At 38.1% G+C, this 25,198-nt stretch overlaps 5 protein-coding genes across 10 annotated transcripts; 2 read left to right on the plus strand and 3 right to left on the minus strand.

Annotated features, from left to right (window-relative positions):
* Positions 1 to 2,520: 2,520 nt before the first annotated feature.
* LOC114351918 (NADH dehydrogenase [ubiquinone] 1 alpha subcomplex assembly factor 2) lies at positions 2,521 to 3,768 on the minus strand. The gene is made up of 4 exons (XM_028303263.1): positions 3,652 to 3,768; positions 3,485 to 3,575; positions 3,219 to 3,369; positions 2,521 to 3,046 (listed from the first exon to the last, which is right to left on the minus strand). Exons 2-4 carry the CDS (start codon positions 3,573 to 3,575, stop codon positions 2,839 to 2,841), a joined length of 450 nt encoding a protein of 149 aa, XP_028159064.1. The 5' UTR covers positions 3,652 to 3,768; the 3' UTR covers positions 2,521 to 2,838.
* Positions 3,769 to 4,142: 374 nt separating this feature from the next.
* Positions 4,143 to 5,814, plus strand: LOC114351926 (uncharacterized protein C45G9.7). Its single transcript, XM_028303276.1, has 3 exons — positions 4,143 to 4,331; positions 4,412 to 4,540; positions 4,654 to 5,814. Exons 1-3 carry the CDS (start codon positions 4,278 to 4,280, stop codon positions 4,840 to 4,842), a joined length of 372 nt encoding a protein of 123 aa, XP_028159077.1. The 5' UTR covers positions 4,143 to 4,277; the 3' UTR covers positions 4,843 to 5,814.
* ND-13B (NADH dehydrogenase (ubiquinone) subunit ND-13B) lies at positions 5,651 to 7,184 on the minus strand. Its single transcript, XM_028303277.1, has 3 exons — positions 7,063 to 7,184; positions 6,739 to 6,900; positions 5,651 to 6,602 (listed from the first exon to the last, which is right to left on the minus strand). The coding sequence occupies exons 1-3, from the start codon at positions 7,078 to 7,080 to the stop codon at positions 6,426 to 6,428; spliced, it is 357 nt and encodes a 118-aa protein (XP_028159078.1). The 5' UTR covers positions 7,081 to 7,184; the 3' UTR covers positions 5,651 to 6,425.
* A 609-nt stretch (positions 7,185 to 7,793) lies between these two features.
* Topors (Topoisomerase I-interacting protein) lies at positions 7,794 to 14,006 on the plus strand. The gene is made up of 5 exons (XM_028303269.1): positions 7,794 to 8,142; positions 8,401 to 8,625; positions 9,239 to 9,408; positions 10,602 to 10,832; positions 11,818 to 14,006. Exons 2-5 carry the CDS (start codon positions 8,410 to 8,412, stop codon positions 13,292 to 13,294), a joined length of 2,094 nt encoding a protein of 697 aa, XP_028159070.1. The 5' UTR covers positions 7,794 to 8,142; positions 8,401 to 8,409; the 3' UTR covers positions 13,295 to 14,006.
* Positions 14,007 to 16,832: 2,826 nt separating this feature from the next.
* On the minus strand, positions 16,833 to 24,706 carry P38mapk (p38 map kinase). 6 transcript variants are annotated; one of them, XM_028303274.1, is made up of 10 exons: positions 24,599 to 24,706; positions 24,357 to 24,500; positions 24,057 to 24,193; positions 23,775 to 23,968; positions 23,538 to 23,647; positions 23,326 to 23,450; positions 22,587 to 22,666; positions 21,593 to 21,714; positions 17,830 to 17,960; positions 16,833 to 17,306 (listed from the first exon to the last, which is right to left on the minus strand). In XM_028303274.1, the coding sequence occupies exons 2-10, from the start codon at positions 24,458 to 24,460 to the stop codon at positions 17,227 to 17,229; spliced, it is 1,083 nt and encodes a 360-aa protein (XP_028159075.1). In that variant the 5' UTR covers positions 24,461 to 24,500; positions 24,599 to 24,706; the 3' UTR covers positions 16,833 to 17,226. The 6 variants fall into 6 exon arrangements, with proteins under 6 accessions (XP_028159075.1, XP_028159076.1, XP_028159071.1 ...); XM_028303275.1 differs by lacking the exon at positions 17,830 to 17,960 and adding an exon at positions 20,112 to 20,242; XM_028303270.1 differs by lacking the exon at positions 22,587 to 22,666 and adding an exon at positions 22,881 to 22,960.
* Between the last annotated feature and the right edge of the window lie 492 nt (positions 24,707 to 25,198).

Raw genomic sequence — 25,198 nt, forward strand, 5'->3', positions numbered from 1 at the left:
TTTTTATCGTGACTCACACTGTATATTTTGGGGATCTTCAGTTATCCAGTCATACTCTCTTTCCCACTCCGGTTTATTTTACTTGGAGTCTATTTGTTATTTTTCGTTTTTTAATCGGCGTTAGCGGCGCAATAGAATTTGACGCACTTTCGTTATCACTACCACTTTCCATACCTAATTTGTATAAGATTTCAACTTTTCAAAAGAAATAACAACATCTAGTTGAAAACGATTCTGTCGATAAATAAAGCAGACCAAAATATCGTTTGACGGCGATAACATTTACGTTGTCAATTTGACATTGACCAGTTCGCGAAAACGCAGCGTGGGACCACCACCACCCACCTACAAGGTGGACCGACGACATCGTAAAGGTAGCAAGGAAGCGCTGGACGCAGGCCGCTACCAATCGATCAACATGGAAAGCATTGGGGGAGGCCTATGTTCAGCAGTGGACGTCCTATGGCTGAAATGATGAAGTTCGTTACGCAAACGTTCGGATACACGCTATCGCCTATCGGGTATGTTCACGGACCTCATCAAAGGAAATGGTACGTGCGCAATAGGTTATATGACTTAGCCATCTTAACAGTTAAAAGTTACTTTAAAGGCGCGTTCTTATTTTTTTATGCAATACGATGATACGATTACTTTTACGTTGCGGCAATCACTAAAATTCGCTAAAATGACACTAATGACGTTTAAAAAGTGGCACGCTCGGCTTCATACAATTTTTGACACATGCTGCATCTATCCATATCTGTGCTTGTGACGCACTTCTTCTACTATTTAACTAGGTAATCAAAATGTTTGTCTCGAAGAGCACTATCTACCTACTTAGTAGGGCAAAAAGATTATGAGATAATGTAAAGGCTCCTCAAGGGCAAACCTTGAAGTTTTTTTAAATTAGATTAACTACTGAAAATTAACGATTGATGGATCTGTCGCAGNGGATCTACTAAGATCAGCGTAGATGCGAAATCGCAGCTTCATCGGGGAAATTGATTTAAATTAGTTTATAATAAAAAATAATAATACAATTTTATTAAAACCTTCAAACTTTATTGTATCATAATAGAACCGGAGCTTTTTCACAGTACCTACTTACCTATAATTATTGAAAGTAAATTATTAATCACTCACTGGCTGCTGCGATACAGGTCATACAGGCCGCGAGAGCCTAGTGCAGGAGCCGCTGTTAAACTCAAATTGTGTAACAATTTTAGAAATAAAGTTTATTTATTATTATTTCTTTATTCATTTTTCTTTCTTATTTTTAATTTTTTCTCTTTACAATGTAAAAATCAAAAAATAAAAATACATTATAAAAACAAAAATCTTAAAAATAGTTAACCCGCTGGCAGCGGGGCAGGGCCCAAGCTACCGGTGGTTAGGGTCACAGACTGAGGAACCTAGGAACAATGCGTGCCGTGCTGAGGATCACCGCCTTTTGAATCTGACCCTTGAGCCAACCATCTAGCGAGAGCTTCTTTAGATGTTGGTCGAAGCTCTTCGCTATTAGCCCGTTTGCCGAGACAACTATCGTGACAATGATCGTCGAGTCAACATCCCACATGGCGGTCACCTCGTGGGCCTAGTCAAGGTATTTGCTTTGTTTTTCCTTCTCGGCCTTCACGAGGTTTTCGTCATGCGGGATGGTGATGTCAACGAGCACTGCCCGACGTTGGGATCGGTCAACCACCACAATATCAGGTTTAATATTATTATTATTAATTAAAAGTAGGTAACTACTTAATGAGTTGCCTCGGGAAATCTTGTCAATCTTGTATAGATATCTATACTAATATTATAAATGCGAAAGTAACTGTCTGTCTGTCTTGCTTTCATGCCTAAACCGCTGAACTGATTTTGATGAAATTTGTCATAGAGTTTGAGTCCCGAGAATGGACATAAGATAGTTTTTTCCCGATTTTTGAAACAGGGACGCGCGCGATAAAGTTTTTCTGTGACAGACAAAATTACACGCAGGCGAAGCCGCGGGCGGAAAGCTAGTTTAAGAATATACCCAAAGCTGAAGAGTTCGTTTGCTTGGACGCGCTAATATCCGGAACTATTGGTCCGAATTAAAAAAAAATTTTTGCCGCCTATAGGGGCGGAGCAGTAAAGAAAAATTTTGCAAACAGTAAATATTAGTTAATAGTTAATTAAAAGTCAAAACATTTTCACGCCTACGAAGTCGCGGGCACAGCTAGTATAATAAAATAAAAATGCAGGCAAGTACTACCACCTGCCTATTTGCCTTCAATGTTTTATGACTTGCAGACAAATTATGTTGATTTAATTATGATAAGTTTTGTTGAATAAGGGCATAAGTCTTACAGGTGATGATTAAGTCTTATATTCTCATCATTTAAACACAGTGGTGAGTAAATAAAACAATTCTTATAACATCATGAAAAATAATTATTTGATATTCACTCACTAAGTACACTATCACAGCACAGACATGGTAGACATGCTTCATCAAATACAATATAATTTATCTACTACATTTGTACAAATAAATAATTAACTCAATGTTACTGGGATTAGGACTCTTAAAAAGGCCACAATAGTTCAGTTACATCTCTCATTATTATAATGTTTTAGGGGTTTTAAAACCTTTACTTTTATTATTGTGACCAAATCAATTGCATAACTGTCTTAGTATCAGATATCAGTCTAAAAAGCAAACCAAAAAGTAATGAAATTTAAAATATGAACATTTATAATTTCATCTATAAGTACCTATCTACAGAACTCAAACTAATGTTAATGAGGTCAAATGAAATACTTCTTTCATTTACTAATTACAATGAGGTCAGTGTTCATATTATCTTAGTCGCCTTTATTTTTAGGGTGAATCTCTGGATGACCAGTGTGATATTCTGGGTATGTGGGAAATGACTGCGCTCCGCGTTCCACTGGAGTGGGCAAGGAGCCTCCCTCTGCCAAGCGCTTTTCTTCAATCTTTGAGGCATTGATTTTCTTAAGTTCAGCTATTGCTACATTCTTTGCTATTTCTTCTTCTGTTGGAGGTTCAGATCTATGAAAATAATGCATTTTTAATAAACAAAATATAGGTATTATTGTATATTCTCAATTGCTATATACCCTCGACTGCGTAGCCAGACATATTATGTTGCCTCAGATTGACAGTTTTTATATTCCGCAGTTTAAGGGATATTTAAATTTTTAGGAATATTAATAATACATGCCTCCTATATCTCAGCCAAGATTCCCATTCAGCTGGGATGGGATCCTGAAAATCTTGGCCCTTTGGTGGATCATACCAACGAGTCGGTTTCCTTTTACCTCTTTGGGGATCAGCAGGAATTTCAAAGTATGCATTTCCTAAATAATCTTTACCTAAAAAATATGAAATGATCATTCAGTTCCAGAAATTCAAGTTTTTTCAATTTTTTCTTACCTAAAATATTTGAATGTAGTCTGTGAGAAAACTTTATAGTAAAAAATCTTTTACCCATGCTATTTCCTGTGATTTGCCTAGGTCTTAATGAGTTAATAAAATTTCTGAATACTATTCGCCATACATGCCTAGATTCCCCGGACATCTGGAAGAAAAATTAAATCTTAATATATCATTATAAAAACGTAATTATTTAATTTGATAATGAATTGTTTACAAACATTTTATGGCTTAAAAAGTCGATTAAATTACGGAATTAAAATACGAATTTTTTTACGATGTAATTATTATTTAATGTCAGAATGACACACACGAATGACATTGACAACTTTGTTTTTTTTTTGGTTCCGGACTGGAACGGAACGTACTTTTTTTTTAGTTTTTCACAGCTGGAAAATTCTGACTTAAAAAAATGTTTGCATAAAAGTTTACCTAGGATAGATCAAATGATTCTGGAGCGTCTGAAGCGTATTAAGACGCCAGTAACCCTATTGATAGTAGCGCCCTCCTTCCAGTGTTGTCCAACGTGGCAAAAATCGGAACTTAATATTGATAAAAAAATCTTTCGCTTCATGTTATAAAAGCGCCCTCTTGTCATAATGTCATAGCTAGAGCGGTCAGTGTTGTTGGACAACTAAATCGGTTTCATCGATAGTCGATGATATATTGAGTAAGCGTCTCTATAATCGCCATACGTCATAAAAAAACTCACCATTTTCTCTATGGTCAATCTTATTCGTGAAAGATTGTTGTGCATTGTTTGGAACTGTGCTAAAAGGATTATTAAATTGAAAATACGTGGCTTTATATTATATTCCAGAAGTTGTACCATACAAATCTATTCATCATGGCGAAAATGGCTTTTCAGCACCAGGCGGGAACGGCGATGGAGTGCCTTAGTGTAAGTTTGTAGACCACTCCCTTAGTAGGTATTTTCTTTCTCCAGCATTTTTTTCTCATGCCTACGTGTTAATTCGACAGATACCAATAACCCTCCAAAAAGAGGCAGGGGTTGATGCAGAAGGTCGAGAAGTTATGAAATGTGGATTTAAAATCGGCGGTGGTATTGACCAAGATTTTCGTAAAAGCCCCCAGGGATATACTGATAACGTAAGTATTTAACTTGAAACATGGTTTATTTAACAAATAAGTACATACTTACCAATTTTATAAAAGCAGCTGAAGTGTATGCTAAAAATCTAAATTTGTTTCCTTTTTGCCAGGGTATTTATGTGACTGAAGTCCATGAGGGAAGTCCTGCTGCTAAGTCTGGGTTGAGAATGCATGACAAAATTCTACAATGCAATGGATATGACTTCACCATGGTAACACACAAAAAAGCAGTTAGTTATATTAAAAAACACCCAGTCCTTAACTTATTAGTAGCAAGAAAAGGTGTTACCTCTACATAACAATATTAAAACAGGAATTATAAACTTTAGGTTCAGAGCTGATGGGACAATTATATGGTGGATTTACAATTCAAGGCAAATAGCTATACTATCAGTATTTATAAGCTTACTTTTTATGAAATCTTTCATGTATGACAGAATTAAATATAATATAATTAAGCAGCAAATTGATATTGTTATAATATGGGATTTATTTGCCTTTCTTAGTAAATCCCCCATTTATAAGTATTATACAAGTGATTTTATATTGTTATTTATTTTTTTAACTTTAGGAATTTAATTTGTATGTTAAAATAGTTTAAATATAAAACACCATACTTTTAACAAATTCACAATATAGAACATAAGTTTATACAATTATTGCTGATAAAGACGGTGTGTAACACAAACTTTGTATTGTAGTTTTGTTGTACAAATGAGTTACCATTATCATTTTGTAACATGCAAAACTCTTTTACAAATCATTGCTTGTATTTGCAATATCTAAAACATGTTATCAGTGATAAAATGTTACATTGTGAGATGAAATTTATAAATTGGTTACTCATATATTTATGATGTGTTAAGTGATTAGTGAATAATTTACAACCAGATACAATGTGCCAAATAGTGTTGACATTCAATTGCTTAATGGAGACATTATTTTATACTTACTATATTTTACTCCCAAGAATTGAGATACAATACAATAACCATTATTTCAAATCAATACTCACTTTCAATATTATTAGATTTAGTAAAAACTGATGTAAGATAATGAAAGTACATAAAAATAATATATCCATTTTGGTCTGCTATATACTTATCAATGTTAATCTATGAACATACCACATATAATATACACATTCCAACACAGTAAATATATGCTAATACTCATGGACCTTCCATGCTAATACTGAATCTATTTCCACTCTAAAAACGTAGTAACCATAATAGTAATAGATTTTGTACTTACTGCAGATATGAGCCAAAGACTAGTAAAATGGTTACAGACAGACTTGTACCTATATTTTTTATTATTAAAAAGTTAAACTATGTTTATGAACAAAAAATCAGAATTGCATTTATTACTTCAAATGACATTGTGCTGTTTTGATGACCATGACATAATTTAAATTGCAAGATTTCTTTATTTGCATTCTGCAAGTATATTATTTTTTCTACACATAAATACTAGATTATTAAATAGTATTGTAATCTGTAGGTATTTATTTAAAAAAAAAACACTTCTTATTATTCTGGTATTTTATTTTTTTAAATTGAAAGATCAATTCATAATGAAATGTAAAAAGCTCCAACTTTGGCATATGTACATACATTATTAGCAAAATTAAGCATTATTTTTTTATTTGAATAACAACTTTATTATTCAACAATCTAGTACCTAGGCACTTATTATGATAAATGCATTGATGTCAATTTAATTAATTGGACAAAAGCAGTCTTATCAGAAAATAATAAAAATGTTATTATGAGTTCAAGATTTTTATTTCAACTACAAATAAATGTTTTTAAATAATAATAGTGTTATTGAATTAAGTAAACAATATTTTGAATGTAGGTACTGACAGACTACAATTAATTCAAGGCTGTGCTGGAGGCCAGTCCCACTGTCCTTTGGGGGGCTTTGCAACCAAAGGTTCCCAGGGTTTCCAATTTAACATTTTGCGAGCTAAGTTCAATTCATTTTCAGCTTGGATGATTAATTCTTCAGCTTGTCCACAGTTAATTTTTTGTTCAATTTCATACACATCCTTGGTCTGAAATAAACATCACATTATTGGCTCAATAAAATTGAGAAATGATATAACTTCAAGCAACAGATAATGAAATTGGTTCAATTTACACTTAGGCAGTAAATTACAAGAGGAATAATTAAGTCTAATAATCACTTACTTGTTGCAGAATCGCAGCTCGTTCGCGAACTATTTGCTCAGTGTATTTGCGGTAGACTGAGGCCTCAGGCATTTTTTGAATAGTTCTTAATATCTTGCCATAAAGTGCACCTAGAGTGTGATGTGGGTTAGCTGCCACTGCCAAACCCGTGAGACCTGTTGTCTAAAAAATACAATAACGTTGAATTTTACAAAGATTAATTTGCAGCATATTTTTATTAGCCAAATCCAAAGGGCTATGCTAGTTACTAACAAATTGTACATTCTATGATTGTGTAATTTTGTAGTTATAGTGTATTAACATTTACTTAGGTATATGATTTACCTTTTTTAACAAGCCCATGCTGAAAATACTGGTTAGATAACACCAACTTAATTTTTTACAAATTCGACAATTCTGTTTTTTTATTGTCACTTTGGCAGTTTGGCTGTCACTGTCAAATGAATGGACCACAGAGCACAAATTGGCTTTTTTTTCTATAGTTTGTGGAAACGCAATCTCGTTTGTTTTGCTCGTAAAAAACAAAGACTAGAAATTATAGACAGACCATAAAGTTTAACCATACTTATCAACAGGCACGTTGAAAGTCAGAGCCCCGATTATAGATGACCCACGCTGAACTGTCCCGCCAAACTCAATGACAGGGGGGCGCTACCATCGTTCAACTATATGGTTTCCAACATGGCAAAAATCGGAGCTAGCTAGCGATCCGGTATTGACGGTGGCGCCCCACTGTCAATGTCATGCATAGGACAGTTCAGTATTTTGGAACTATACGGTAACTTTTAACGTCTACAATCCGGACACGCTTCATCAACGCTGCGATACGATTGGTCGAAACAGCTGACGTACGCTGTTGAACGACCAATCGTATCGCAGAATCGAGAAGCGTGTCTGGATTGTAAACGTTAAAAGTTACCGTAATCGGGGCTCTGATGGTTGCTCCAGATGGATTTACAAAAAAAATCCTCATAAGCACAACACTAGGTATGTCATAAATGGAGTCCGTCCAATGCCGTTATATCCATAAACAAAATTAAAAAGCCAATATTTTTTAAATAGTTTTTCTCAGTGACAGCAGCTGCTGATCAATGTTTTTTGTTGGACGTTACCTACTCTGTAACCATTAATGTGTTTGGTTGTTTGTTCGGTGGATTATTCTTTTTCAATTCTCGCATTTTTATCAATTTGGTTCTGGTAACTTATAGTATCATTTGGTTACAATGGTGTTACTTCGCCCGTCTAGTTGTATTATCAATTGCATGTGAATAGCTAAAACATTTTTACGGTTACACTCATCACGTCACAGGTTCTAGGGAAATCTGTCAAGATCACGCACATTGACAATAAAAAAATAGCTATGCCTTGATTGATATCATTTTATCCCGCATCTTCGGAGCTAAGGTAAGTTCAGGTTTTCAGATATATTGACGTTCATCCCATTAATCTATTGATTAATTCCCACGCATAAAAGTCAGCTGTCCCACTGAAAACATTCTACGTACTTCGTCTAAAAATCTTGTATTGATCTATAGGCTCTTCTATAGTGACGTACTTTTCAACGTTTTTTTTTATACAAATAGCAATGAATGTTTTTCAGAAACAAAGATTCTCATAAAGCAATTGCAAGCATTAATAAAATTTACTTTTCATTAATTATAGATATCAAACATGGAAACAGTATCAACTCCAATGCAAGATGACAGCTCTGGAGCAAATCCCAGCAGTGCAAGTGTTAAGAGTGATGACAGCAGTCCACGGCATGAAAGTGGCAGAGGCTCCCCGCCCCCCAACTGTGCCATTTGTCTGGGCACTTGCAGAAATAAATCATTCACAGATTCCTGTCTTCATCAATTCTGCTTTAAATGCCTTTTAACATGGAGCAGGGTAAGGACAAAATTCATTCATTTTGTTTCGCCTACTAAATTAATAATTTTCAATGTGATAGGGCAATCCATATTGTAGGCGTCCATAACTTAAAATCAATACTTTGAAATCACTTGAAAATACCATTCCTCACTTGATACATAGCCAAGAGGATATATCATACTTTTTGCCAGTGACAACCTTGCTTAGTTGTATTTCTCAGAAGATTATGAATGGGAATACCTAATATCTGGTTAAATAATTACAAATGTAAAGCATGTATTTTAATTTTTAGATTGTCATGAGCAACAAAATAATTAGAACCAATGTGGCGAAAGTAATTACAAAACATTTTGCATTTAAGTTTTAACTTACAATAATTATACACTTGTGTGTACTATTTTCAAGAGTTTCATTATACAACCCAATCAAACTGCACCTCCTTGCATTTTCCTCGTCCATAATAGAGAGCCAATGTGACATGGCTGTCAGGTGACATCCTAAGGGATTTACAATCCAGTTGATTTGTCTTTTGGCCACTCTGGCCCTTGTAGTCTGATGTTCAAGCTGTGATCAGCCACAATTACAATATTTTAGAATTATTAAGTAATTACATTACAATTACATTTTACAGGTAAAGGCTGAGTGTCCACTTTGCAAACAAAACTTCAGGTCTATTATACACAATGTACGTTCCAACCATCAGTATGAAGAGTACATGGTGGAACAGCGTCAAACTGAAGAGGCGCTTGAAAGACTCGACTTTGAAAGTCTCACTGCAAGCACTCGAAGATTTAGATACAGGTACTCAACTTTATTTATTTTTTAAATCTAATGTGAATTAAAAATCTTATTTATATGTATTCTTTAGCTTAGAAATGAGTATGTTCTAAATACATAGTTGAATTTTAATGTATACCTGTGTACCCGTTTCTTGCACTGCTTGCTAGTCCTGTAGGCCAAGGACGCTAAATGTAGGCGGAGGATAAATTTGATTTTGGATACATGGAATAAGAATTACTTTATTGCGGATCGAATGATGAGTCATTAACATTTTACCATTTCACGCATCCTAGCCGAATAGGACCTTATTATTGACCATTATTAGCCACCAACCAAGGTAGGGCTTAACTGGGTTCAAAAGTCAAATTGCATAGACATAGCGTAAATGGTCATTACCTGATAAATGTAATATGTACAAACTTATTTAACACTTTTCTGGACAGTAACCCAGACACAATAGAAGTTTAATTGTTATGACGGCTATAATAGCAGTTCACTGTCCAGGAAAGTGTTAAGCAGCTAAGAAACTCTTTAATGCTCCTCAAACTAACACAAAAATTGTAATCGATCGATTAATTGAGCCGCAGCCACAGACCTCCGAGGCGCAGGAGGCACATAAAAATTGTAAAACAGCTGTTGAGTTTCTAAATATACTGGTCATCACAAAAATCGGCCCAACTACGTTTTACAGGAAAACTCGTTTCTACTGACACAATCATGGTGCCCCAACAATATTGGTGTTATTTGAAAGCCCAATAATAAATATCCTTAAAGAAAAACACATTTGATTTCTTAATAAACGATTAAGATACGCGATATACAATAAATGTGACTTAAAAAAAGACCTCACTTTGGGCTCACCTCTGGGATCAATTAGACCAATTTTTATAGTTTTAAAACCAAATAATGATCTCACGTCTCCTCTTTAACAGATGGATAGCGATTAATCCTAACTTAACAGTTTTATAGCCATAAAAGTTGGCTCAAGTGTAACTACCTATTTTTTGAAGAAGTGACTCTGGATTCTTCTACAGACACATTTTTGGGGTAAAAACCTTTCCTTTAATGAAATAAAGTAGTAGAACGAGGCTTTTAAATCGTGCCAATATTGGTGGGAAGTGGGGATGCATACGTTTGAAAGTGCTTGTCACGGGAGGGTCGATTTTGGTGATGACCGGTGTAGATAAATGACACTCATGTTTGTCTTCGGGCAGGACGACGCTCACGCTGCCGCGGCGCGAGACGATCGCGATCCAGCAGCTGCTGCTGCAGCACTACCCCATCATGGCGGACGTGTTCCCGCCGCCCGCGCCCCGCACGCTGCCCGCGCGCCGCCGCCGCTCGCCCGCCGCCTTCCGCCGCACCGTCTACCGCCACAACCTCTGGGCGCGCCCGCTGCCCGACTTCACCGGCCGCTTCCGCGACTGCTCGCCCGAGTTCTACAGGTAACTGCCAACTACTGGCTAGTCGGCAATGATATTAAAGAACTATAGATATGTTACGTTCATAGAAATTACGATTTGAATCCGTGCCGAGCTATTCCAAATTGCACACATTGACAAATGTAACTGATAAGTGAAACAAAAGATACGAAATAACACGCAAATGAAAGAGATAGCTATAGTTTTAACGATTCTGCACTAACTAATCTATGTCCGCAGCGCACGCATCCTTATCGCTCTAACGTCAAAACAAGATCGCTTTCTCTTTCTTAACTTGAACATGGCGCATGGCGTCTTGATTGTTTGCATAAATAATTGAAAATATAAATACTAAATAATTTTGCATAATCACATGTGGTAAGAGATCCCTTGTATTTTGTTTACTTTAGAGTCATAATTGGTACACTTTCGAAACACACACGATGGCATTTTTTATTTATTTTGGTGAGAACACAGGAACTTACGGTGTGGTACGCACGCGATTGCGCACGACGCAGGCCACACGAAGACTAAACACAAGACGTCCCAATTGGGACGTATTTGAGTATTCACAGCGCGAGCGCTTATAACATATCTGCTTTTGTTTTTATATAATATCATTGCTAGTCGGCCGTTTGGTGTAGTGGTTCAGAACGGACTACTATGCCGAGAGGTCCCGGGTTCGATTCCCGGCCGGGCAGAAATTGAAATGATGAATTTTAATTTCTGTGACGGGTCTGGGTGGAAATATGTATAATATGTATGTATTAAATTAAAAAAAAAAGTATATAAGTAGTATTTCCGTTAAGCTAGCACCCATAACACAAGCATTGAGTTGCTTACTTTGGGGCTAGCTGGCGCTGTGTAAAATTGTCCAAAGATTGAGTTGCTTAATTTGGGGCTAGCTGGCGCTGTGTAAAATTGTCCAAAGATTTATTAACTACCCTCACACTGCGCACGTGATACGTCTCCGAAGCGCACCTCACCACCGCTCGCTCTTTGTCTTTAGGTACAACGACTCGCAGATGCACCGCTTGGTGCCGTGGCTCAACAGGGAACTCCACTATCTCCTGAACGAAAACATCGGCCATATATCCTACGTGATCGCACGGATTCTGGAGCTCCTGCCCCAGTACCACGTCAACTCGACCGAGTTCAGGGAGGCCATGCAGGTCTACTTCCGCGACCGGACCGAGCACTTCCTTCACGAACTCTACTGCTTCGCTTCGACTCCGTACGACATGACCGGCTACGACCGCAACGTCCAGTACACGACGGACACCAGGATATCCACGATGGTCAACGAGGTGATATCGAGCTCCGAGTCGGAGGCCAGCGTCGACTCGGACATCGTGATGGTGTCCAGCTCGGGGCCCGCCGACCCGCCGCCGGGCCCGTCCCGCCCGCCCGCGCCGGTGTACCCGCAGAACTACATTCCCCAGCCCGCCGCCAACAACGTCATCCCCATCGAGACGATATCGCAGTCGGACACCGACGACGACGACGAGGTGATGGTCGTCGGGTACATCAAGCCGCCGCAGGACCGCACGCCCGAGGTCGTCGACCTGCTCGGCTCCGACAGCGACGTCATCGTGCAGGACGCGCCCGCGGAGCCGCAGCCGCAGACGTCCGAGGCGCAGGAGGCGCGCCAGGCGCCGCTCGTCAAGCTCATACTGAAGCGGCACGCCATGGACGCGCCGCCGGACTCCGACAGCGACGACAGCAGCTACACGCCGCCGCCGCGCCGCCGCCGCCGCCCGCGCTCCGGCTCCGCCACCACCTCCGACACCTGCCGCAGCACGCCCGAGCCCGCCGCGCCGCCCGCGCCCGCGTCCGAGCCCGAACCCGCGTCGTCGCCGCGCGACAGCTCCAGCTCCAGCTCGAGCTCGTCGTACGCGTCGTGCGTGTCCTCCGCCTCCTCCTCGCCGTCCCTGTTCATCGACACCGACACCCCCTCCTCGTCCAGCGAGGAGGACCGGAAGAGGAGGGCGCCGCGGAGTAAAAGATTAAAACGGAAACGAGACGTCGATCCCTCGAGCGCCGAGAGGAGGAGCAAGTCGCGCAAGTCGCGACCGCGCCGGGACCGGCAGGCGGCGAGGCCGGAGAAGGACAAGGCCGGGAAACGCAAACCCAACTCGGGGAAGGGAGCGAAGGCCGCGAGGAGGACCGAGCCGGCGCCGGCCCCCACGGAGGAGCCCGCCGCGCCGGAGCCCGGCCCGAGCGGCAGCGGCGCCGGCGGCCGCAAGCGGAGGGCGAGCGAGAGCAGGAAGCGCCGCCGGCCGAGCCGCGAGAGCAAAAGACTGAGGAGCGTTGTTAATGTTATGTATAATACTACAAAAAAGAACGGCGAGGCGAGCTCGAGCCCGAGCGGGGGCGCGCCGGGCAGCCCCGCGGCGCCGGGCGCCAGCCGCGTGGCGCGCGACTCCGACTCCGACGACGACCTGCCCCTCAACCTCACGGTCCAGAAGACCTATCTGTCGCTGTGAGGCTCGTCATGTGATAGTAATGTATGATTATATCAGAAATGTGTCAAAGATCAATAAATACGAAAACAGATTGAAGGCCTCCGTATGATTGCCCGATTTTATTTTATTATTTATAAACTTGTTTTAAGACTCGGAAGACGCGCCGAGCCGATCCACCGATGATGATCTCTTGACACGACTCTGCATCACAATAAATGTTATCGAGTTCGATTCGAACGTTAGCTTTACTGTAAAAAGATTTTAATTGTAATGACTACGGATACGAGTTATTCTATAGTTGTGTATATTGTATGTACTGTTTATTAAAGTTATTTTCTAGCTTATATCTTGTGAATATCAACCACAGTCTGCGCTTTGAGAAACTCGCCCGTTTTGTGCAGGTGTGCAGTGGCAACATGCGACGTGGGTGTTTCGGTAATCATTACTTAAATCACAAAAATGATCCTGTATTATGAACGCCATTTGATTTGCTAAACTGAACAAAAAAACATTGGCATTATAAAATTAATCTACTTAAGTTGAATCAAGAGAATGCAAGCTTGATTGAAGTGATATCTTTATTGAAACAAGTGCATACGAGTGTTACCATGAATGGCCTGTCGGATTATACATTTTCATAATTTCCATTGTTATTTTGTTTTGATATACGGGTATAAAGTTTTATATCGCTAGAATTGAAAATGAACAATACAACATGTGGATTGAAATTCAAGTGTCTTTTTATTATTCCTTACATAAGTAACATAAAACCATATTCTCCTATGTTGCAATGTTACCTAGTTTCTTTATACCGCATACAATAGAATGTATGTTTGTCGTGTCTTAACGTAACTGGAGGAAACTAAAGAAAATGCCACATAATTTATCCTGGGAATCAAGTCTTGGACAGATCACTTGAGTTGACTCTAAACTTATAATCATTAGATCAAGGAATCACGGGAGCATGTAGGTAGTGCATTGGGTATGTAACTTTAAAAATACAATAACTAGGTATATTATGTAATCGATGAAAAATGTTTGTAAATAAAACGAAAGGATAGGGTAAATCTATATATTGCATCTTTTCAATCCTAATATTTATAAAATCAATAACTATACATTATAGTAAAATAGGCACGTCTACGGTACAAACTAACAAATTGCTTTAGAATTCTTAATGATAGTAAGGTGCTTTATCGTTGCTTTATTGTGTTCCGTCGACTTATAATTATTTTGGGGTACTTAAAATATGTAATACATAAGGGACGTCAAGGTAACATATTTAATTTTATTTATGTAACAGCTATCTAACTTTCTTTAGTACGAATGACATTTTGGTAATCTTACGGGGTAACTTAGTTAATCAAATACAATCTGTCACTAAAGGCGCAAAGACTGCTCCGCGAAATATATTTTATGTAAAACAAGTGGGAAGACTCAATATCATAAAATGTTTTTCTATATCACTATGGTATGGACTAGAAAAAGCTCACTGCAAAAATCAAGCCATACATGAATGTGGACGCCCCAAAACATTTCACGGATACTATACATACCACCATAACTAAGATACCCACTCAAAGTGAACAGTACTACTCACTTTGGAATAATACGTAAAAATATATCTATGTATGTTAATGGATCATAAAATGTTCAAGCTTTTATAATACATATTTTATCCTGAAGCAAGTACTTTTAAGTTTTAAACTAAAAATAAACCTACTATAAAAGAAACAGTTGTGAGAATAATGAATGTAAAAGAATTCTTGGCCGATTCGAAAAGGGATTTTTACATGATGTTTAGGTAGGTACTTGGTAAGTGCAGGATTTCATTATGTACGAAGTCCAACTGTTCAAGGTATTAACATTACATCAAGCTAAACATACGCGGCTATACAATATATTTCATCCAATTGTTTAGATTACTAAGAACATTGATTTTTTTATTTTATTATGCATATATTTTGACACTGCGGTCATTCGAAGTGCCACCAATGGGTAAAAGTTTCGGCGATGGGTACGGCCAGTAAGCAACAATTTCGTACAGCGTACCTACGTTTGAAGAAAATACAGAACAAAACGGATTATTATTTTCAGTGTAGACGTGAATGAAATGGCATTGATGATTTCTTAAAGTTCCTGTGTGTTGTTAATACTATCCTAATCTGTACATGATAAAATATTCTTTATTCTTACATACTAGATACTACTGCTTTATTATATTAATAGACAATATGAAAGTAAAATCTGAGCAAATATATAAACTCTTTGCAAATTGATTATTTTTCGTACGTTTAGGTAATTGACTTCCTTGAAATATTACGGTATCGCCTATATTGTGCATTTATACTCGCACCCATACAGGGAAATATTTTAGGCGTTTATACCTATGCTTAACTTAGTGATGGTACAAATTTGCAAATACATTTAATTCCAAGATCATTAATATATAAATTAAACCCTTTCAATTACTAAAAATATGCTCCTTAAAACTAAAAATACAATAAAGGATTATAGCCATTGTTATGCACGCTATTACTACGTTAAATAAATCTACGTAAGTAAATATTATTAACTTTTCTACTACATACTCTCGTAACACATAATTGAGTCGTCTAGTTTCAAAACCCGCTAAAACGCTCCTGCAACTAATTTCTGTTTATATCTCTAAATGATGCTACTGCAATTTTCTCATCATACTGTTCAATTATTTTCGATCAAAATACACTAAAAGACTACTAAACTAGCACTTAAAATTCACTTTGTGTTACAAACTCCGCTAAAACGCCGTCCGTTTCTTTCAAAACCCTCTAAAAGTTGATTGACCAATGGTAGCACGGTATTTTGGTCACGTGACTGCGAAATCAGTATGGAGATTTTTTCATAACGTGCTTGCTTCATAATTTGCTCTTATCAAATCCCGCTAAAATACAACATGTCCGTTTCAAATCCCATTAAAACCGAATGTTCGTAACAAAATACGCCAAAATGAAAATAGTTTTCATTATAATTCAAATCATATTTAATTTAAAGATAAATAGCAATTACTGTTAGTATTGCCAGATGACAATAATAATTCGTATCATATATTTTTTTGCCTAAGGCCAAAGCTATATGGATAAGCGGTTTTTTTCAATTTCTCGAAATCTTATCAAAATCGTTTTAGCGGGATTTGAAACTAGACGCCTCAATTATTATTTCCCTTGGCGATTAAAAACCCTGTATGGGCAGTAAAAAAATAAAGTTCATATAATTTTTACAAGCAAACGTAGCAAATTATTAATTTTAGCACCAGCACAATTTAAGCCTAGGCGCAGATCATCGATTTTTCGTCGGCCGATAGTTTAGTCGGGCAGTTGATTAGTATGGGCATGTATGGAAATGCGTACATTACACCGATTTGATTTGGCCGATTCTTTATACAAATTAAAATCGGGCCCAACTATCGGCCAACTAAAAATCGGTGGTCTGCGTCTGATGTAACACTTTGTGTTATTTTATTTCAAATCCTGAAGTGAAGCACAATATGACGCACAGTAATTTTTATCATCTATTGGTCATTAATTTGTACAAAATAAAACTGTTTATAAAATTTTACATTGACTGTCGTTACGGTATAAAATGACAATATGTATGTATAATAATTATGATTGATTTTCTTAGTCAGGTAATTGTATTATGGTAAGGGATCAGCACTCCATCGGACCTTAGAATAAATCGGCACAAAGATTTCACGACCAAATAAAAAACACTGACCAGCAATGTTTCTAAAGAAACCCCCATTAAATATTACGTATCGTGTCTACACTTTACGTAAATAACTTTTGAAGTTTGGGGTGTACTGTATTTTGAAATGTGCAGATAGAAAAAATATGCGCCGATTTACTGATAGGTCCGTTTTAAAATAAGCATAATAATACACAAACAAAATACTCGACGAATACATTTTGAAATTACGACTGGTTGACTTCTACTACAGTGTTCATGTGCTGAGGATGAGGCTTGAATTCAACAACTTCCTTCCATACAAGTTCTGGAAACAAGAGAATCGTAGTTTAAAAAAGCTATCTTTGTAAATACGCTCATTTGTCTATGGGCGGGGGCGCAAGGAATATCCAAGAAATAGCACATATGACATGCTTCTCGAAGTTATTTCTTTTCGGACGAGTTTGACTCAACTTGAAAACGGTCCAGTTAGTTACTTTTTGTAGGCTTGAATAAAATACAAGAATACTGAATATGGTATGGATGCAAATGAAAATCATAGTGCGAAATCAAGAAGATTAAAACACACCGACTGCTGTGAAGATGAAGTAGCACAAGTAGACAGTCTTCCTTTTTAGATATCTATCTACTGTAAAGTAGATGTTTCTGGTGTATCACTTTGGCAAGCATGCTGGCATTTCGCTTAGCGTGATAGGTACAGAAAAATTCGAAACTTCGAATAAAGTTGTCGTGAATAGCCGCCGCGCCGCGCTGGTGCGACTCGCTATTAATAGTCGAGCTGTAAAGATATAAGTTTAAGTAAAAACAGTAAATAATATGTGTGCGCTCACCCTTCCACTTGTCGACGGGCAGGTCCATGTCCTCGAAGCTCTGGTCGTAGGGCACGGAGTCGGGCTCGTCCGTGGGGTCCGCGTACTGCGCCAGGTACTCGTGCGCGAGCGCCTGCTCCGCCGTTATGCGCCTATAAATGCGGTAAGTTCAAAGTTACTGTATTTGTATTTATTACAGGGAATAAGGAGATAGACGCCAAGCTTATAAAGCGCTTGCTCCGCCGTTATGCGTCTGTAGAATATTCATAAACAATAAGTTTTGTCACTGTATTTGAACCTTATGTCCCGGGAATAAGGACACAAATAGACGCCATGCTTAAAAAGAGCTTGCTCCGCCATTTGCGCCTGTAGAATATTCATACATAATAAGTTTTGTCACTGTATTTGAACCTTAAGTCCGGGGAATAAGGACATAAACAGACGCCAAGCTTAAAAAGCGCTTGCTCCGCCGTTAATTAATTAATTATTGTATTTCGTCCTAAGTTGATAATAGGGAAATGAGGATCATTTCGATTTTTAGCTGTGAATGCAGATTTATAGGGCTAAGAAATCCTTAATACACAGTCCAAAAATTTTTGTTCTACGACAAAAATTGACGAAGTTATGGCCAAATTACTAAAAAAGTTCACTGACCGCCCGGCGCGGGGACGATGACGTCATTATATCCGATCCGAACGCTGCCGGCGTACTGCGTGGATAGAAAATATTTTTTTCTAGCCAAACTATCAGTTTTAGAGAAAAACTTGTAATGACATTTATTCATCAGAATAAAGTAAGCTATCGATAGGTAATTTTTAAAAATAGAAATTGTGAAAAATAACGCAAAAAATCCATACGCTCATACGATTCAATGGAACGCAGAGACGCGTTTGGGGTCTCCGCGGTGGTATATTTGGCGATTTATTCAAATAAAGTGTTCATAAGTGTTGTTAGAGTCATATCTTCTTCCAAGTAAAATATAAAAATGTATAAGTATTAATTTATTTACTTCTAACAATAAGGTATAGCTGAGGCAGATTCACTCTCCCTAGGCTACAAGACATTGCTATGAAGATCATTTCGATGTACACGCAATACCTACCTGTTATTTAGTTTTTCTGAGTTAATACTAACAAATATCATAAAAGAGAACACCTATTGGCAGTATCAAATTGTTTGCATAGAATTTCGATTATATTGTTATAAGTACACTATCCTTAAAATATTACACAATTAGGAATTTTTGCTTTCCAGTCATTCCAGTCGCAACACTTCTAGAAATTTAGTTTTTTGCAAATTTAGTGTATTAATTAATGTGAAATAAATAAAATAATATTTACCGATCAAATGTAATGTTGTCCTTTTCAAGATTTGATGTTTCAGATCTCTTCTTACAATTAAAAACACTGCAATTCACCATTTTTATCGCAGCACGTTACTCTTCAATAGTGACATTTGGAATATGTCATTGGTGGCGCTGCAACTAGTTTTTATAAACTGACTGAACCACTGGTCTACTTACATTGCTAGAGGGGATTGCCTGTCAGTTCCACTCCTGTTATTTCTGCTCTCTGTTTCTGGTGTATCACTTTGGCAAGCATGCTGGCATTTCGCTTAGCGTGATAGGTACAGAAAAATTCGAAACTTCGAATAAAGTTGTCGTGAATAGCCGCCGCGCCGCGCTGGTGCGACTCACTATAGTCAAGCTGATGAAGCAAAAAGATACAAGTTTAAGATCGTTCAGCCAACCGGATCCGCAGGAGAACCAAGGTGATCGACATACCTCGCAGAATTGCTAAAATCAAGTGGCAGTGGGCGGGGCACATAGCACGTAGAGACGATGGCAGAAAAGTTCTCGAGTGGCGACCACGGTCTGGAAGACTTAGCGTGGGCAGGCCTCCTACTAGGTGGACCGACGATCTGGTAAGGGTCGCGGGAAGAGCCTGGATGCGGGCAGCGACCTTTAAAACCTTGGGGGAGGCTTTTATCCAGCAGTGGACGTCACTTGGCTGAAACGAACGATAAGGCCCAGAACACACGGAAAAACGCAATGAGGGTTTTTGCGATTGAAAAATCCGCCAGATGGCAATACGTAGACGCGAGGTCCAAATGCTGCGTGATTGGTGGATTTTGACATATTTGTCAATGTCATTTCAAAAATAATTAATCATGCAGCATTTGGACCTCACGCCTACGTAGCTATTGCCATCTGGCGGATTTTTCAATCGCGAAAACCCTTATTGCGTTTCACCGTGTGTTCTGGGCCTAAATTTAAGTAAAAACAGTAAATATGTGTGCGCTACCCTTCCACTTGTCGACGGGCAGGTCCATGTCCTCGAAGCTCTGGTCGTAGGGCACGGAGTCGGGCTCGTCCGTGGGGTCCGCGTACTGCGCCAGGTACTCGTGCGCGAGCGCTTGCTCCGCCGTTATGCGCCTATAAATGCGGTAAGTTCAAAGTTACTGTATTTGGACCTTAAGTCCAGGGAATAAGGACGCAAACATGATGCGCCAAGCTTAAAAAGCGCTTGCTCCTCCATTGCGCCTGTAGAATATTCGTGAACAATAAGTTTTGTCACTGTATTTGAACCTTATGTCCAGGGAATAAGGACGCAAACATATGCCAAACTTAAAAAGCGCTTGCTCCGCCGTTATGCGCCTGTACAATATTCATAAACAATAAGTTTTGTCACTGTATTTGAACCTTAAGTCCGGGGAATAAGGACATAAACAGACGCCAAGCTTAAAAAGCGTTTGCTCCACCGTGATGCGCCTGTAGAATATTCATGAACTATAAGTTTTGTCACTGTATTTGAACCTTAAGTCCAGGGAATAAGGACACAGACGCCAAGCTTAAAAAGAGCTTGCGCCGCCATCTTGTGCCTGTAGAATGTTCATAAACAATAAGTTTTGTCACTGTATTTAAACCTTAAGTGCGGGGAATAAGGACACAAACATACGCCAAGCTTAAAAAGCGCTTGCTCCGCCGTTATGCGCCTGTAGAATATTCATGAACAATAAGTTTTGTCACTGTATTTGAACCTTATGTCCAGGGAATAAGGACACAGACGCCAAGCTTAAAAAGCGCTTGCTCCGCCATTTTGCGCCTGTAGAATATTCATAAACAATAAGTTTTGTCACTGTATTTGAACCTTATGTCCAGGGAATAAGGACGCAAACATACGCCAAGCTTAAAAAGCGCTTGCTCCGCCGTTATGCGCCTGTAGAATATTCATGAACATTAAGTTTTGTCACTGTATTTGAACCTTATGTCCAGGGAATAAGGACACAGACGCCAAGCTTAAAAAGAGCTTGCGCCGCCATCTTGCGCCTGTAGAATATTCATAAACAATAAGTTTTGTCACTGTATTTGAACCTTATGTCCAGGGAATAAGGACACAAACAGACGCCAAGCTTAAAAAGCGCTTGCTCCACCGTAATGCGCCTGTAGAATATTCATAAACAATAAGTTTTTTCACTGTATTTGAACTTTATGTCCAGGGAATAAGGACACAAATAGACGCCAAGCTTAAAAAGCGCTTGCTCCGCCGTTAATTAATTAATTATTGTATTTCGTCCTAAGTTGATAATAGGGAAATTACCACTTATCAATTTAGTCAGATCTTTCAATTGGTTTATCAATAAAGACTAACACCCTTACTAATAAAACATACACGCTCGTTGAACAGTGTTTTAAATTGACGTTTAGTATGGAAATGCCATTTTAAAACAGTGTTCAACAAGTGTGCAACTATTAGTAAGGGGGTAAGTGTGTATGTATACTGACTTGTCAGCGTCGAGCTCCAGCATAAGCTCCAGCAGGTTGACGGCGAGCGGGTTGGCGCCGCGGAACACCTCGCGGAAGTCGCGCCGCTTCAGCGTCGGCAGCGACTGGATGTAGTTCCGCGCCTGCAGCCAACCAACAATGAATAGCGTTTCTTTACACCAAAATCATTGTCATCATCAGGGAGCGTAGTGTCAGTTTACGTCAAACGCATTCGACGTCGACTGCGTAACAAAGTGACAATGTACAACGGATTGTACAGCGCATCTAGCGGAAACTTTCAAGATCATAATATCTTAGGTATTTTTAACGCGCTCGCTAGTGACGACGTTTCATGTAAACTCGCACTAAGCTCTCAGGACATTTGTGTCCACTACAGGAGGGACTCTCTAATTAACCAAAAGCAAATGAAGAATCACCTAAATCAATGATTGATAAATTGGAAGAGGAGACTGACCTCCATTATACTAATCCTACCTCTTGTTCCCACTACTACAACTCCTGTATGTAGTCAGGATCTAGTTTGGCCTCCAATCAAACCCACCTAACGCCATTTGTTTTACAATAAATAACAGAAAAAATTCAACATTTATCATAATCCAATCCAAAACCAAAGGAAAGATTGATTTCACAATACACTAAATATATATCTCGTCTACACAAGTACATAACAAAAAATATGCAAATGGACAAGTACAATGACAAAGACACATACCAACTGTTCTAGCTCACAATGATCCCTCATAGTATTAATTCATAGGTTGTTATGTAAATCTATTCTGAGCCAGACATCAATGTAATAAAGTGTATTTTTTTTATTTTCAAATGTAATATTCACTGTAGATTTGAATCTATTTACTTCACTCTATTCAAGATTTCAAAAAAAGGAGTTGTACTTTGAGCTTAGCCTAAAAATATTGTCATTATAGCAGTGACTGTATGTACAACCAGCATTAATTCATTAATAAGCTAGTTTAATAATTGTTAGTTCTCTTACCTCTTCACTAATTATTTTATCGATAGTTTCTTGGTCAGGTTTTCCGCACAAAAATAAAATCCTTGTAAGATGATCAATATCTGGCGCACAAATGTTAAGGTTAACAAGCACCAAAACTTACACAAGCCACATGTTTGACAAGACAAAACCACATCAATTAAAGCGAGTTAATCAAAGCTATGTTATGTCTGCTATAGTGACTGTCTAAACCTATTGAAGTAAATTTTATTGGTTTTAACTGGTATTTCTCCATTTAATAAGCACAATTGTCCCATAATATAGAAGTCTACTTACAGACTCCGAAGATATTTTCTGCATGAACTCCTGACTTGGTGTTCCAAGTACCTCCATGATTAAATTCAATTGATGGATATCTGTCTTGTCCATTAAGGTTGAAAAGCAAATAAAAATCAAGGGGTTATCTATAAAACTACAGATTCTCAAAAACAATGCTTCAGCAGTAATTATGCAAGTAACCTTGCAATAATGACTGGCACATACTGAAGTTAATGACTTTGTAAGTAATATGACTAGTAGTCATGAAATACAACTTAAGATTAGTTTTTATAATAACACAGTTCAACTAGAACACTTTCCCCCATTCAAAAGGGCCCAATATTTTCACTTTTATAAGTAACCCCAGAAACCAAATGTATATAATATCACAACATAAAATAAACTTGTAGATCCTGATATAAAATTTGTGTAAAATGTTGTATGTTATGTGTAAAAAGGATACGGTCAGAACCAGGAAACAGAGTCCTGCCAGTCAGCAGCTCAGCCATGATGCAGCCAACGGACCAGATGTCTACCGTCTGATTGTAGTGCATCCAGTTCAACATTATCTCAGGGGCTCTATACCATCTACAAAGTTGATGCAACTAATATTAAACTTTTCATCTCAGTTAATTTAATTTAGTTTAGTTATAATTTAAATTTTAAATATCATACCTGGTAGCAACATATCCAGTCATTTCAGTTTCTGTAGGACGTGCTAGACCAAAATCTAAGATTCTCAGTTCACAATCTTCATTGACTGCTATGTTTGAAGGTTTCAAATCCTGTTAGAATATCACATAGTTACAAACTGGAATAATACTCATAATAATCCCTGTCAGAAAAACGGATTTTTAAAAGTTCAGAACTTATAATAGCCTATAATTTAAAAATACAATGTATGCTGCTTACCCGATGAATGATTCCAGCAGAATGGATATACTTTAAGCCACGTAATATTTGATAAACCAAAAACTGTACATGATCATCAGAAAGTTTTTGTGTTCGAATTATATTGTTTAAATCGGCTCCCATCAAATGGGTCACCAAGTAAACTTGCTGGAATTCTTCTAAGGTCTTCTCTGGGCTAAATACATCAAGAAGACCTGCAAACCCAGAATGCAAATGTCAGAAAAAAATCCAAGAGCCTAAAAATTATATATTTGTTTACAATATTTTTAAGGAATTTCTTACCAATAATATTCTCATGGTTCATATGTTTAAGCATACGAAGCTCACGGTAAGTCCTTTTAGCATGTACAGCTGATTGAAAGGGTCTTGCCAACTTCTTGATGGCAACTTTCATGCTATGCAAGGTATCAAATGCAGAACTGCAAATAAAGTATGTATTATAGACCAACAAGAAAACCAGTTCCGCCTACGCAAGGGCAACGTACCGAAATCTATGAGACATTGCAACATTTTTAATAACTTCTAACAAATAAAAATAAACTTTGGCACTGCGCCTAAGGCACTTCCACAAACAATACATACCAAACCTGACCGTAAGCACCGGAACCCACAGGCGTTAGCATTTGGTACCGTTCTGGCACGATCCATTCCGTTTTGTTGATTTCTACTTTGTGAAATCGAGGCATTTTGGATTTGTTAAAGTGACTTAATTCCTGACCCGTATTACTGCAAAAAAATCAGTTACGTATACACACAGGTAAATTCCAAAATGGATACACTGATTGTTAAATAAAATCTACAAATTATTATCAAAATGCACCAACCAAAGCTGCACAAAACCTTTCGGAAATAATTTGACGTTTCCCTTTGACGTCTGTCACTTGTCAGGGGAACACCGGAAATCGTTTTTTTTTTTTAAGTTTACGTCTGGATCACAGGTCTGAGCCCCGATTACGGTAACTTTTAACGTCAACAATCCAGACACGCTTCTCGATTGTGCGATACGATTGGTCAAAACAGCTGACGTACGCTGTTGAACGACCAATCGTATCGCAGAATCGAGAAGCGTGTCTGGATTGTTGACGTTAAAAGTTACCGTAATCGGGGCTCTGGATACATCTTTCAGTTTATTCTGATACTTAGAGAAAAAAGGAAACTGGAGTAGACTTTTACGTGATAGCATCATGGTGGTCATGTCATGTCCTCCCCTCTCTTTCTATCTTACTTATTTTCTTGTACTCTTGGGCTTGGGGATATAAAATGCAAAGTGGTTTTGCGACATTGTTGTCTGTCCCCTAGACAAATTTTATTAAAAAAAGTGACGTGATAGTTTCACTCCTTACGAAATAACCGGTTTTTATAATATTGTTTAATTCAAAGCAGAATTAACTTTATGTCTTTGTTATAATCACGCAAAAAGTGAG

This window comes from Ostrinia furnacalis, unplaced genomic scaffold, assembly GCF_004193835.3.
Source record: "Ostrinia furnacalis isolate ACB-3 unplaced genomic scaffold, ASM419383v2 OfSCF1226, whole genome shotgun sequence".
NCBI lineage: Eukaryota > Metazoa > Arthropoda > Insecta > Lepidoptera > Crambidae > Ostrinia > Ostrinia furnacalis.